The following is a 14429-nucleotide window of genomic DNA, read 5'->3' on the forward strand; positions in this document are numbered from 1 at the left end:
TTTCTTTAAAAAAAAATAAAATAATTAATGATATAAATGCACTTAATGTTGATAGTATAGCTTTATACATATATAGGTCAGGTTAGGTATATACGGACAACAAAAGATCCTGAATGCCACAATTAGGACTATAATTATGCACAATGACAGGTCTTGACAATCTCTTGAATGCCATAAAGCTACAAACCACCCCATCCTTAGAATAACCAGTGTTTCCTCTTGGGCTTGTTATCAATTGGAACATCTGTAAGAAAGGCACAGCAATTTCTCAGACTTCTCAGATATGAATGTTCTTATCCTCCATTGAGATTACAGAAATACCCTGAAATTCACAACTGACCTCGGATTTCATATAGTGAATTGTAATGTACCTCAGACCAAAAACTTAACCAAAGCTCTGCACAAAGCCAAAATTAGTTGGTATTCTACCACCAGTATAATTTCCAATACAAGTCCATAGCCTATGCACAAGTAAATAAATGTTTCAACACTCCCAAGAGCAAACAACACTTGGGGGAGTAATACAAACTAAATGAAGATATACATGTATCCTAACCAATTTTTAGCAGAGTTTTGATTCAAAGCTAAGTTCATTAATAGGTCTTTTTATCCAGCATTTTCCATAAACCTGCAATTCCTAACTCCCATTACTAGTCTGGAGGCATTGACGAACATTATCATGTATCTTGGCCTCTTGCTATACGAGTGTTTATTATGGGAGTATGGGACTTGTGAAAATTGGTTATGTTAAATGGAGAAATCAATACAACTTCAAGTAAAAGCAAATCATATCTACCAAGGAAGATGCATCCTTTAAGTTAGATTAGTCAAAAGGGAGAAAATGTATTCAGCAGCATAATAATATAATCATGATCTAGCAACTGGACCATGAGAACTACAAATAAAAAAAATGTACCAGAAACAAGGCTTGGCTCAAGAGGCATATATGGTGGATGTTGCATAGAATCAATTTCTAATTCTAACTACTAAAATTTTCCAAAACACGCTTCTGTGGGATAAGGTAGTTGCTGATTCTGATGATGCAAAAAATTATATGTTGAAAATAAACGCATCCATCATCCACACAAGGATAGTGTATAAAATTGAAAAGTATAACATATCACAGCAAAAATTATGTCTATTGGTTTTACCTCGCTGAGGAGTCTGATGTAGTGGCAAAATTTCAATAAAGCATGTATCTATGAATGAAGTTAGAAGACATATCTTCGCTGCAAACTGCAGACAACCACAAGTCTTAGACTTGATGTCAGGTTAAGTGTGAGATGTTATATCAATATCACAGCAAGACTAAATGTAGAATCACAAATGGAACTAAATGAAAATGCGAAAGTATCTGTTCATTTATATGCATTAGCATCTATCTACCTCAAAAGATCTAAATTCCAAGCATGCAGTGATGTTCAAAAATATTTTTTTTTTTTTTTAAGATTCATCATATACTGATTGAAAGATCAAATCACTTGAAGTAGGACAACATCAAAGGTATTGTACCAATATGAAAGACAAGAGCTGTAAGGGGGAAAGGACAAGAACTTCCATGCATCAAACAGTCATTGTTGATTTATGGATATTCCTCCAGTATTCATCTTAGAGAGCATCTATATAATGGACAATGTTGTAATGTTATTGGAAGACATCTTTCAAGATTCCTCAATATAATAGTTGATGTATCAACTAAAATTGAATGGAAAAAGTAGAAATCTGCTGAACTCAAAAAATATGAACAGAAAGTGGTTTCTTGGAGAGAGAAGGAGAAGAAGAGAAGAAGAGATCTTGAAAGAAAAGAGAGGAATAATCTGGCCGCCCCCTTCACTTATTAATTATATTAAAAATAATAGAGCAGTACAAAGACAACTATGCCCTTATAGGGCGGCAAAACATAAAACAGCATATATATAACACTCAAAAACATAATAAAATTTGGACTCACATAATTACTGTGGCCCCCACCTCTTATCTAACAACTAACATAAAACATCTACTTAGAAAAACAACATAAAACTGATTAATCTTCAACACTCCCCCTCAAGTTGGGAGTAAATGTCACACATTCCCAACTTGCGTAGATCATGTTCAAGCTTGTTCTTTGCCACTCCTTTAGTGAGAACATCAGCCAACTGCAACTCTGAAGAGACGTAAGGCAAACAGACTTCTCCGGTTGTTACCCTTTTTCTTATGAAGTGTCTATCAACTCCAATGTGTTTTGTCCTGTCTTGCTGAATTGGATTGTGGGCAATATTGATTGCAGCCTGATTGTCACAGTACAACATCATAGGTTCCTCTTCTTTTACCCCAATCTCACTCAAAAGAGATCTAACCCAAAGAAGTTCTGAGACACCATGAGCCATGGATCTATACTCAGCCTCTACACTTGACCTTGCCACAACCGCTTGCTTCTTACTCTTCCAGGAGATCAAGTTTCCACCTACAAAGGTACACACTCCTGATGTAGATCTCCTGTCATCTAAGCATCCTGCCCAGTCTGCATCTGTATAGGATTCTAGCTTCAAATTCTCATGATTTGAGAAAAGAATGCCTCTGCCAGGGTGCTTTTTCAGATATGCAAGTATTCTCTCAATAGCTTCCCAATGCTGAACCCGAGGTGCATGCATGTACTGACTCACAAATTGACAGCATAAGAAATATATGGTCGTGTCGGCCCACCATTATTTGATATCTCCCCACATCTTTTATCAACTCACCATCCACAAACATTAATTATGTGATGTGGATCGATAGGAGTGTCTGTCGGCGCTGATATTTCTGAGGCTGCCCGTAATGGCTCAGGTAATGAAACTAATGGAGGCGTTGGTTGAACTGATGATAGAATTGATGGACGTGCTGGCCGAACTGATGATGGAACTGATGGAGGTGTTAGCTGAACTGATGAAGGAACTGATGGAGACACAAAAGAAACAAGAAGAGGAACAGATCGTAAGTTCTTCTCCCCAAAACTCTCCCCCTGAGGAGGACCACTTGAGAAGAAGGTGGATTCAAAAAAGGTAACATCCATAGTCATAAATCTGCTCCTCGACACTGGATCATAACAGCAATATACCCCTTTTAGTTTTGAGCATACCCAAGAAAAACACATTTCTTGGCCTTAGGATCCAATTTCTTGTGATGGGGGCCAAGAATGTAAACAAAGGAAACACAACCAAAAACCCTCAAAGGTATGTGAAATATCTCCCCATCTGGAAAAAGAAGACTAAATGGCACCTTAAACCCCAAAGTTCGTGAAGGAACACGGTTAATCAAATGCACGGCTGTAAGAATTGCATCTCCCAAAAAATGCACAGGAACTGAAGCACACACCATAACTCCTTGCCACCTCCATAATGTGTTTGTTCTTCCTCTCAGCAACTCCATTCTGTTGCGGTATATATGCACAACTGCTCTGATGAACTACACCATGTTCTAAGAGATATGTGGTCAAGTCCTTATCAAAGTACTCTCTGGCATTATCTGATCTAAAAGCCTTAGTTCTCACTCCAAATTGTGTGAGAACCATCTGGTGGAATTGTCGTACTAAGTTAGAAACCTCACCACATGATCTCATCAAATATATCGCAGAATATCGTGTATAATCATCCACAAACAAGAGAAAGTAACGGAATCCTCCCATGGAAGGGATTTGATATGGCCCCCATACATCAGCGTGAACAATATTAAAAGCAAAAGTACTTCTGTTATTACTAGGTTTAAAAGACTGTCTACAATGCTTTCCTAACTGACAACTCTCACACTGCAAAGTAGATAATTGAATAGACTCAAACAACTTTGGGAAAAGACATTTTAAAGAACTAAAAGAAAGATGTCCCAGGCGATTGTGCCAAAGCATAATCTGGTTCATTGACTCTGACCCACTACTACTGTTGCTGCTAACATGATGGCCCTGATGTCTCGGAATCTCATCCAGAAGGTAGACTCTGACCCACTACTACTGTTGTTGCTAACACGATGGCCCTAATGTCTCGGAATCTCATCCAGAAGGTAGACTCCATTCACCTCACAACCACTCCCAATCATCTTCTTTGACTCCATATTCTGCAAAACACAATTACCAAGAAGAAATGTCACGGAACAATTCAAATTTTTTGTCAATGAACTAACATAAAGTAGGTTGGTATGAAGTTTAGGGACATGTAAAACAAAAGATAAAGTTATATCATTGGTCACTCTAATTGTCCATTTCCCAGCAATGGGAATATGTGAACCATCTGCTATAGAGACTCTGCCTCTACCAGAGCACAACTGATAGGAACTGAAAAGGGTAGGGGCATTAGTCCTGTGCTCAAATGCTCCTGAGTCTATAATCCAGGGAGATCCCTCCTTACCTGAAGTGGATGCAAGATTTGTAGTTGCATATGAACTACCTGTATGTGCAAAAGAAGTGGTGTAGTTGGCTCCTGCATTCTACTATCCATCTGGAAGGCCACAATTAAGTGAATCTTTTTTACTCATAAGCTGTCCAAACCTTTCCAATTCTATTCTCACTACTGCTACTATAATGGATTCTCAATCAGTTTGGGAAAGAGGGGCCAAAGAGTCTCTTAAAGTTGCCACATTTGCATTTCCCTTTTTGTTCCTTATCCGGACAGGCATCAGATTTGGATGAAGCTTTCAACAAGTGTCCCTAGTATGCTTAGGCTTCTTACAATAATCACACACCAAGTCCTTCTAATCTTCCCTTCTAGTCTCACTACTTCCCCTGTCTCCATTCGACTTAGGTTTGGTTGTACTAACCATAGCCGACTGGTCAATCTTAGGCTGTCTTAGCATTACATTCCTCCTACTCTCCTCTCTAGAGACAAAGGCATAGGCTTGAGAGAGTCACACCCTCCCTAGAAAGAATATGTTGCCTAGCAATGTCAAATTCAGGGTTCAGCCCTGCCAAGGGTTTTTAGCATGGAGAAATACACAACAAGGGTTTTTTTTCCCTGTTTCATACTTATCACCTGATTCCTTAATTGATAGGCTCTGGCTTCATTTTGCTTTTGAGAGTAGGTTTCAGTCACTCCATTCCAAATCTCCTTAGCAGTATTAGCCCATAGGAAATTTTTTGCAAATCTCCTTAGCAGTATTAGCCCATAGGAAATTTTTTGCAAATCTCCTTAACAGTATTAGCCCATAGGAAATTTTTTGCAATATCAGGTTTCTTCTCCTCCCTAGTGATGTACCCTAATTTTCCACAGGCACCAATAGCCATCTTGGCTAATTGTGCCCACTCTAAATAATTTGTACCATCAAGTTTTACTGTAGTAATAATTCCAGACCCAAAAATATAACTACTACTTCCAACACCCATTCCCACAATACCGGTGGATTTCACCTCGGTATTTCAACTCTCCATCTTACTTCAAACAATTCAACAGTACGAAAAAATAGATTGGAGACCTTCCAAAAACAATTTAATATCACACATAGAAACCAACCCTTCCGGAAGAAGAAAACCCTATCTGGAAAGAAATCTCTCTCCTCCCCACACCTCCCAATAGAAGGGAGTGAATCAATCACTCTAGGAGGCTCAGAAAAATTCTAGAAACTTAACTGCCCTCTTCAGAATATCAAAAGAAAACTAACAATACCTGGGTGCCCAAGATCAGATAAAAAACAAAGAGTCCAACTTTTCTGGGACTCTTCGTCGTACTCCAATTCTTCTTGATTTTGATGCCGAACAGTAGATCACCTTCCTAATGACTAGATCCCACCAAAAAATCCAAGAATTGGGCAATATATAGAAGATTGATCAGCCCTTTGTTACTTCACGCAGTCGGTCGATCTAGGGCTGCATGAGAATACTTCAAGAACCCTAACCCGGCTTTGAAACCAAATAGAATTTTGCTGAACTCAAAAAATATGAACAAAAAGTGGTTTCTTGAAGAGAGACGGAGAAGAAATCTTGAAAGAAAAGAGCAATAATCTAGCCGCCGCCCTCACTTATTATTTATACTAAAAATAATAGAGCAGTACAAAGACAACTATGCCCTTATAGGGCGACAAAACATAAAAAAGCATATATAAGACTCAAAAACATAATAAAATTTGGACTAGCATAACTATTGTAGTCCCCACCTCTTATCTAACAACTAACATAAAACATCTACTCAGAAAAACAACATAAAACTGATTAATCTTCAACAGAAAGTATTCTTTTATCAACGAAGAAGGTTCTGCCTTAAAAAGCAACATTTTGAGCAATCATCGCTATTCGTTATATGGTGCATCAGTTAAAGATCAAGGCCTTGGGACAGGAAGTTGCTCATGTACCATCTAATAATGTTCAGTTATCCATGAGGACAATGACATTGTTTTAATAGATAGCCTAGGTGATACTTGTTAAGAAACTACACATATCATGACAAATAAAACTCCTATATATATATATATATATGTTATGTATGCATTGACCCATCTACTAAATGTATATGTATGTATGTATGTATGCGTATGTATGTATAGAATTTTTGTGCCAGAGAAGACTACACCTTGTCAGCTGCTGCTTGTAAGGTGACATGGTCTCCCCATTCCCCAGATCTGCATGATGAAAAAAGGAGCCAGAAACAGAAATCACTTTTCTTCACATTGATGAAGTACAAATTATTTGACCTATATCATCAACACCTAAAATGGATTCATTCAGTTTATTAAGAATCTGGAAATGAGCCCATTTTCAGAAAATCAGAATGATCTTGATCAAATACTTTGCTAACAACCTGGAGAGGGTCATTTTAGATGGGTAAAATTCTATAGTAAAATGTAATGGATGACCATAATGAAATATTCCTTTTCGGATGACTTCCAAACAGGGAATAATTGCATGAAAAATGATAAAGTAGAAGCCCTCAAGGAGACATCCTACCTGGCCATTTTCTTGCAATAGCTTTTATACTTCATGGGAACATAGCCTTCATACAAAGAACGGTAGTCTTTAAGCTGCAGCAAGCCAGCAACAAGAGGTTAGAGAATGTAGAAAACTTAAACTAACATCTTCGGGAACCTTAAATAAATGAAGATAGATATAGATATAGATAGAGAGGTTGTATGTGCGAGAGAGAGAATATTTTGATGCAACATTAACACAAAATAGAGAGAATAGGAAGTCCAAGTAATCCCCAAACTCATGATGATCGTTACCTAGGTATGTGGAATAGATACCAAACACTCAGGTGTTAAAGTTTATGGGAAACCAACCTCACAAAATCTTGGAATAGCAACATAGACACAAGTAAATGTCAAGTTAAATTAAAAAAAATAAAAAATATTGACTTGTTCTATCAACAAGGCTTCAAATGATATCCATTTATCTGAATTTGAATACAAATTGGATTTGGTTAAGGGTGAAACAAATTTGATTTGGTTGAGTTGAGTCGATTTCTAGTTATTGGGCCCAGTTATTTATCTTTTATTTTTAAGTTGTTAAGTTAAGAAGTTATTGGGCTTTAGGCCCATTAGTTTATGTTTTTTAAGTTACGACTGTTCAGCAACTTAAGTAGCCGCCCTACTAAGGGCATTCTTGTAAAATAGAGAGAATAGGAGGTCCAAGTAATCCCCAAACTCATGATGATCGTTACCTAGGTATGGGAATAGATACCAAACACTCAGGTGTTAAAGTTTATGGGAAACCAACCTCACAAAATCTTGGAATAGCAACATAGACACAAGTAAATGTCAAGTTAAATTAAAAAAAAAATAAAAAATATTGACTTGTTCTTTCAACAAGCTTCAAATGATATCCATTTATCTGAATTTGAATACAAATTGGATTTGGTTAAGGGTGAAACAAATTTGATTTGGTTGAGTTGAGTCGATTTCTAGTTATTGGGCCCAGTTATTTATCTTTTATTTTTAAGTTATTAAGTTAGGAAGTTATTGGGCTTTAGGCCCATTAGTTTATGTTTTTTAAGTTATGACTGTTCAGCTACTTAAGTAGCCGCCCTACTAAGGGCATTCTTGTAATCTCCTATTCTTTTAATTTGAGTATATAATACAAAGAGGGGTTGATGGCCAGAACTAATTCAGTTCTGGTTGACATCCCACTCCTTTTCTTCTCTTTTCTCTCTACTACTGAAACTCTTCATCTTCTTCTTTCTCTTCACAAGGAATTCATCCAAAACTGCAATCAATGATTTCTACTTGGTATCAGAGCTAGGTTTGAAGGTTCCTTGAGCTGTTCTATCATGCAGCCCTAGATCAGCCGACTGCATGGTGATTTGAGAGGCTGATCGAAGATCTCAGGTAAGCCCAGTTTTTGTATTTTTTGTTGGATTTGTTTTGCCTTGTATCTGGTTTAGGGTTTCCCAGCAAATTCAGGAAAAACTGGAGAAAGGGGGAGTCTTGCTTCTGTTGGACTCTTCAATTTTGACCTAGGAAGTGGTGCCCTAATTTTTTAGGGTTCCTTGGAGTTTTCTGAAGGGGGCGGTTCAAGTCTTGCATGTTTTGGAGGTCTTTGGAGAGAGCGGCTGCCTCCTCTCTCTTTTCTTCCGTCCCGCAGAAAAGGAATCTTTTGTGGGAAGATCATCTAGGGCACTAGAAGGGTGTCAATGGTACCAAAAGTGATTTATTTGATATTCTTTCATCCTACAATAACCTTCTTACCCCTTTTTGAGAATTATGGAGGATAACGGAGTTGAAAACAAACCCGGGAGTGAAATGGAACCAGTGGGAGGTGTCGGAGACCTTTTCGGGGTTGGGACCATTAGTACAATTAAGTTGGATAGTTCAAATTACTTAGAATGGTCACAATCTGCAAAGATGGCCATTGGTGCTCGCAGCAAGTTAGGGTATATCACTGGTGAGGAAGTGAAACCCAAAACTAGCAGCTCCCAGTGGGTATAGGAAAATTATATGGTGATGACTTGGCTGTGTAATTCGATGCTGCCCCATATAAATAAGAATTTTTTGTGGGCAAATACAGCTAAGGAAATATGGAATGGGGTTGCAGAAACCTACTTTACAGAGTGAGAATGTTGCTAGTACCTATCAATTGAGGAATCAGATTATTACAAGGCAGGGAGATAGACCTATTGCTGTTTACTTTTCAGCCCTTAAAACCCTGTGGCAGGAGATTGACCATCTGGAGACAGTTGTTTGGGAAACCACTAAGGATGCAGCTGCCTGCAATAAGCTCCTAGAGAAGTATAGGGTTTTTTAATTTCTTGTTGGCCTTAATCCCGAGTATGATATTGCAAGACAACATATTCTTTCCAGGGACAGTGTTACTCTCTCTCAGGCATATGCCTTTGTATCAGGGGAAGAGAGTAGGGGAAATGTGATGATGAAAAATTCTGGTTTTGATCAATCAGCCATGGTTAGCACTGTGAAACCTAAACAAAGTGGAGACCGGGGTGGTAGTGAAATCAAGAAGACAAAAAGGATTTCATTTGTGACTACTGTAAGAAGCCTAAACACACAAGAAATACCTGTTGGAAGCTTCATCCTCATCTTGTGCCGGATATACTCAAAAACAAGAAGGGAAATGCTCACATGGCAGTCACTGGTGATATACCCGCCCCTCCGACTACTGTAAGAAGCCTAAACACACAAGAAATACCTGTTGGAAGCTTCATCCTCATCTTGTGCCGGATATACTCAAAAACAAGAAGGGAAATGCTCACATGGCAGTCACTGGTGATATACCCGCCCCTCCTACTACAGCTACTCTGCAGTCTGTTGCAGCTATCACAGTGAGGGCCGAACTTGAGAGATATGGGCAGTTCCTGAATCAACGGGATACAGTTAGTCCTAATTCAGTAATAGGTGGACAATTAGGTACAGGTGGTTCTGGTGGAGCACACTCTACTTCCTTTGCTCACACAGGTAGTTCACATGCCACTGCAAATTATGTTTCTACTACAGGTAAGGAGGAACCTCCTTGGATTATAGATTCTAGAGACTCAGAGCACATGACCCATAGTCCCACTATTTTTTCTTCTTAACAGGCTCTGTTCTGGCAGAGATAAGAGTCTCCACAGCTGATGGATCTCATGTTCCCATTGCTGGGAAGGGCTCTGTCAAGATTAAGGATTCCATTTCCCTTCCTTCTGTCCTTCATGTTCTCAGATTAAGTACTAACCTGTTATCTGTTAATAGTTTGACTAAGAACCTAAATTGCTCAGTAATTTTTTCTCCTAGTCATTGTGTCTTGCAGGATTTGGATTCAAAGAGGACGATTGGGAGTGGTCGTGAAGTGAATGGAATCTACCTCCTGGATGTGCTTCCTCATCATCAGGGTCATCATGTCAACAGGGATAGTGAGTCGGGGTCTGTGAATCAGATTATGCTTTGGCATAATCATTTGGGTCATTTGTCTTTTTCTTCTTTGAGTTTCTTATTTCCAAAGCTTTTGGGGTTTGTTAATTTGTCCAATCTGGAGTTTGAAGGTTGTTAACTTGGAAAACATTGTAGACATTCCTTTAAAGATAGTAATAAAAGATGTTCATCTCCTTTTGGTGTTATTCATTATGATGTGTGGGGACCATATCATGCTCCTTCTATGGGTGGCTATCGATATTTTCTCTTATTTGTGGATGATTTTTCTCCATATTCTAGGATTTACTTAATGAGATCTTGAGATGAGGTACCATCCTTGGTAAGGCAATTTCATCAGATGGTGCTAACATAGTTTGAAACACGAATAAAGGTGTTCAGATCAGACAATGCCAGGGAATATTTTGAAAAACACCTTGCTTCATATCTGTTAGAATATGGTGTTGTCCATCAGAGCAGCTATTCCTACAGAGCAGAATGGTGTTGCAGAGAGGAAAAACAGACATTGTTGAGATTGCAAGAAGCATGCTGATCGCAACTACTGTTTCAGTTCGGTTTTGGGGTGATGCAGTTCTCACAACAATCTTTTTTATTAATAGGGTGCCCTCCCATATACTTGGATTCAACACACCATTCAGTCTCCTTTTTCCTGAGGGGGAGATGTTCCATATTCCTCTCAAGGTGTTTGAGTGTGTTTGCTTTGAACATATTCTTGGTCCTCACCGCTCGAAGCTTGATCCGAAGGCAGAGAAGTGTGTCTTCCTTGGATATGCAAAAAATCAAAAAGGGTACTGTTGCTATGATCTAGTTTCTGGGAGTCGATATGTTACTATGGATGTCACCTTTTTTGAGTCCACATCCTTCTTCTCGAAGAATCCTTCTCAAGGGGAGTGTTTTGGGGAAGTGAGTGAACAGTCTATTCCTCTTCCAGTTCCAGTTCCTGTGTCCACTCCTATGTCTAATCCTCTTATGTCACCTACCATACCACCTCCTTGTTAGACAATGTATGCCCTTAGCTCCAATCAGATTGATGTGCTTGATGACATTTATTGTAAATGAATAAAAGTACATAATCGATTCATGTGTTTTGTTATGTTTGTGTAATACCCTTAAACTGGACACCTATGAGACTCGTGTTAGTTTAGAATCTTCACAGTTGTTGGATAGATCTTGGGAGATTTATCCTACCAAGGCTGACACTGATGTGCCGCCAAGTTGGTTGGGGTGGCTTGTCTCAACTGCCAGGGTGAGACCTGAGGTGCATGTAGTGTGGGTTTTCTTGAAACCTTGAACCAGACCAAAATTCTAGTATTGCCCTAGACCTTAGAGACAGATGGGCAAAACTGGAATGTTACACCTGACCCCTAGACTCGATTATGGTACTGCACTAGGTGTCGGATTAGACTGTCTTTGATATGCCAATCAGTGAGATCCTTAGAGGGGGTCAAAATCTGGGTATGTTGGGACAGTCCGAGAATTCATCTGAGTGGATGATCATAATGACAGGATCAGCCCCTTTGTCGGACAAAGTTAATGATCGGGGATGCACTCTCTCTGATGGAAACCTAAACTACCGACAGTTGATTTCAAACGTTAAAATTTATTTTTTGCAAAATATATTTATACACACACACACACACACACACACACACACACACACACACACACACATATATATATATATATATATATATATATATATATTATGGTTTCAAAATGTTTGCAAAAGGTTTTAATTCCTGGGATCCATGTAAGTAGAGAGTGCAGCACTGTTCCTTGCAGCCGAGGGAGAGGTCCTCTCTTGTCGGGCAATGTTTGATCATTATGGGCTGAGAGGTTAAGTGTAAGACCATTGGGGGTAATACCTGATGGGCTAATCTTGCATCTGCCCACAGTCCTTGGGTTTTCATAAGGTGGCTGGACCCAATGACCATTTAGTGTAAATGTTGGGCCCATTAAGAGACCATGATGATAGACTCAGGGGGTCATTGTCTCCTACAGTGAATTCGGCCAAGCCTTGTAACAAAGGCTAGGCTAAACCCATGTGGTTGATGTGTAGATCGATGTAAGGGTCCCACGCCATACAAAGAGAGCCAACTGGGTAGCAGGTTAAAGGTGTAAGTGAGCACATAGGCTTCATGGGCCTAAAGCCCAATTCGAACTAGGCTTAAATTGGTTAATTAAAAGGAGGCAAGAACTTATTTATAATCTGATTAGGATTAGCTGAAAGGATAAGATAAGTCTTATCCATTTAAGAATCCATATCCAAATATCAGATTTGGATCAAGAAACTCTCTCCTAATTAGATTAGGAGGCTGATCCAAAGAAGACTATAAAAAGGGGGCGTATTCCTCAGTTTTACACATAGCAATCTACAGAATTCTCTCCTTATTCTTGCTATACCTACCCAGTTCGACCTCCACTTGTGAAACTGATCAAGAAGAGCTCTTGATATTGTTTCTTGGCTAAAGAAACAATCTGAAGTCGTGCTCATCAGCCCTTTACTCCATTCTTGCTGAAGAAGTCGGTTCTTGCTGAAGAGCCGTCCTACTGATCCTGCTTCACTATGCACTGTGTCATCTTCAGTGGAAGCGGGTTTGGGTTTTCTCCTTGGGCGTGAACACCTTCATTGGGAGTTACTGCTACTTCATATCAGGTATATCCCTCTCCTCCCTTTGGTTTCAGATCTGGTCCAATTTTGCTTCAAGAATGATCATTGAAAATGCAGTTTTCTAAAATAGGGAATGCGATTCCCAGACGGGAGAGAGAAATTATTGAAATTTCGCCCAACATTCCTGCAGGGTTCGGCCATCCATATGATGGATCCCTCATCCCTTCACTCCTTTGCGTCCTGCTTCTCAGTGTTACTCATGACAGAGACTTCACATGGAGGTTGATCCCACTGTAGAAGAACAACTCACATCACTTCCTATCGGTTCCTTGGAGACTCCAAATTCTGCTGACACGGATTCAGGTATTCCTCTTGATCCCTCTATTGTTTCGGTTCCCATTGATTCTACTAATCACATTACAAATAACTTGGACCTTCCTATTGCTCTCAGAAAAGGGAAGAGAAAGTGTACTACTCATTGTATTTCACAGTATTTATCCTACATTGGACTTTCTCCTTCCTACCGCGCCTTCCTTTCCTCTATACCCAAGGATGTCAGTGAGGCTATCTCCAAACCTGAGTGGAAGACAGCTATGCAGGAAGAGATGGAAGCCTTAATTAATAATCAAACATGGGAGATTGTGGATCTACCAGAGGGCAAGGAGGTTGTTGGATGCAAATGGGTTTACACAGTCAAAAATAAGGTAGATGAAAGTATAGAAAGGTATAAGGCCAGACTTGTTGCAAAAGGATACACCCAGACCTATGGCATTGATTATTAGAGACCTTTGCACCAGTTGCAAAGATGACTTTTGTCCGGATACTTCTTTTTCTTGTTGCCACATACTCTTGGCCCCGATTTCAACTTGATGTGAAAAATGCTTTTCTAAATGGAGATATTCAAGAGGAAGTGTATATGGAACTTCCTGCTGGTTTCTATAGTGATGTTGAAAAGGGGAAGGCATACAAACTTAAGAAGTCACTTTATGGTTTAAAGCAGTCTCCCAGAGCATGGTTTGACAAGTTCAAGAAGGCCTTGGTTGCTTTTGGCTACACTCAAACTCAATCTGACCATACCTTGTTTGTGAAGCGGAGGGGATCCTTAGTGCCAGTCCTAATTGTTTATGTGGATGATATTGTTGTCACAGAAAATGACCTAAGTGAGATTGACAGTTTGAAGAATAATCTACACAAGGAATTTGAAATTAAGGATCTTGGAGAGCTTAGGTACTTCTTGGGTATTAAAGTTACAAGATCAAAACATGGAATCTTTATTTCTCAGAGGAAGTATGTTTTGGATCTTCTACAAGAAACAGGGAAGCTTGGAACAAAGGCAGTCAGTACTCCTACTGATCAGAATCATAGAATTAATGCATCAAAAGGTGAGCTGGTAAAGGACATTGGGAGATATCAGAGACTTGTGGGGTGGCTATTGTATTTGTGTATGACAAGACCAGACATCTCCTATGCAGTGAGTGTGGTGAGTCAATACATGCTTGCCCCACGAGTCTAGCTTTGGGAGGACAGG

General features: G+C 39.2%; 1 protein-coding gene across 3 annotated transcripts in view; it reads right to left on the reverse strand.

Moving 5' to 3' along the window:
* LOC148853299 (OVARIAN TUMOR DOMAIN-containing deubiquitinating enzyme 12-like) overlaps positions 1 to 14429 on the reverse strand; it is a 63680-nt gene continuing 49251 nt past the window's right edge. For 2 of the 3 annotated variants that reach the window (XM_088985430.1, XM_088985431.1), the window contains exons 6-10: positions 6884 to 6957; positions 6510 to 6558; positions 1152 to 1236; positions 341 to 397; positions 1 to 244 (exon numbers count right to left, since the gene is read on the reverse strand). In XM_088985430.1, the coding sequence (XP_088841556.1) occupies positions 198 to 244; positions 341 to 397; positions 1152 to 1236; positions 6510 to 6558; positions 6884 to 6957 (312 nt within the window). In that variant the 3' untranslated portion in view covers positions 1 to 197. The other variant, XM_088985432.1, reaches the window with a different exon arrangement.

Source organism: Nelumbo lutea, chromosome 4 (genome assembly GCF_056320005.1).
Source record: "Nelumbo lutea isolate HS-2025 chromosome 4, American lotus-T2T, whole genome shotgun sequence".
In the NCBI taxonomy this organism is placed as follows: domain Eukaryota; kingdom Viridiplantae; phylum Streptophyta; class Magnoliopsida; order Proteales; family Nelumbonaceae; genus Nelumbo; species Nelumbo lutea.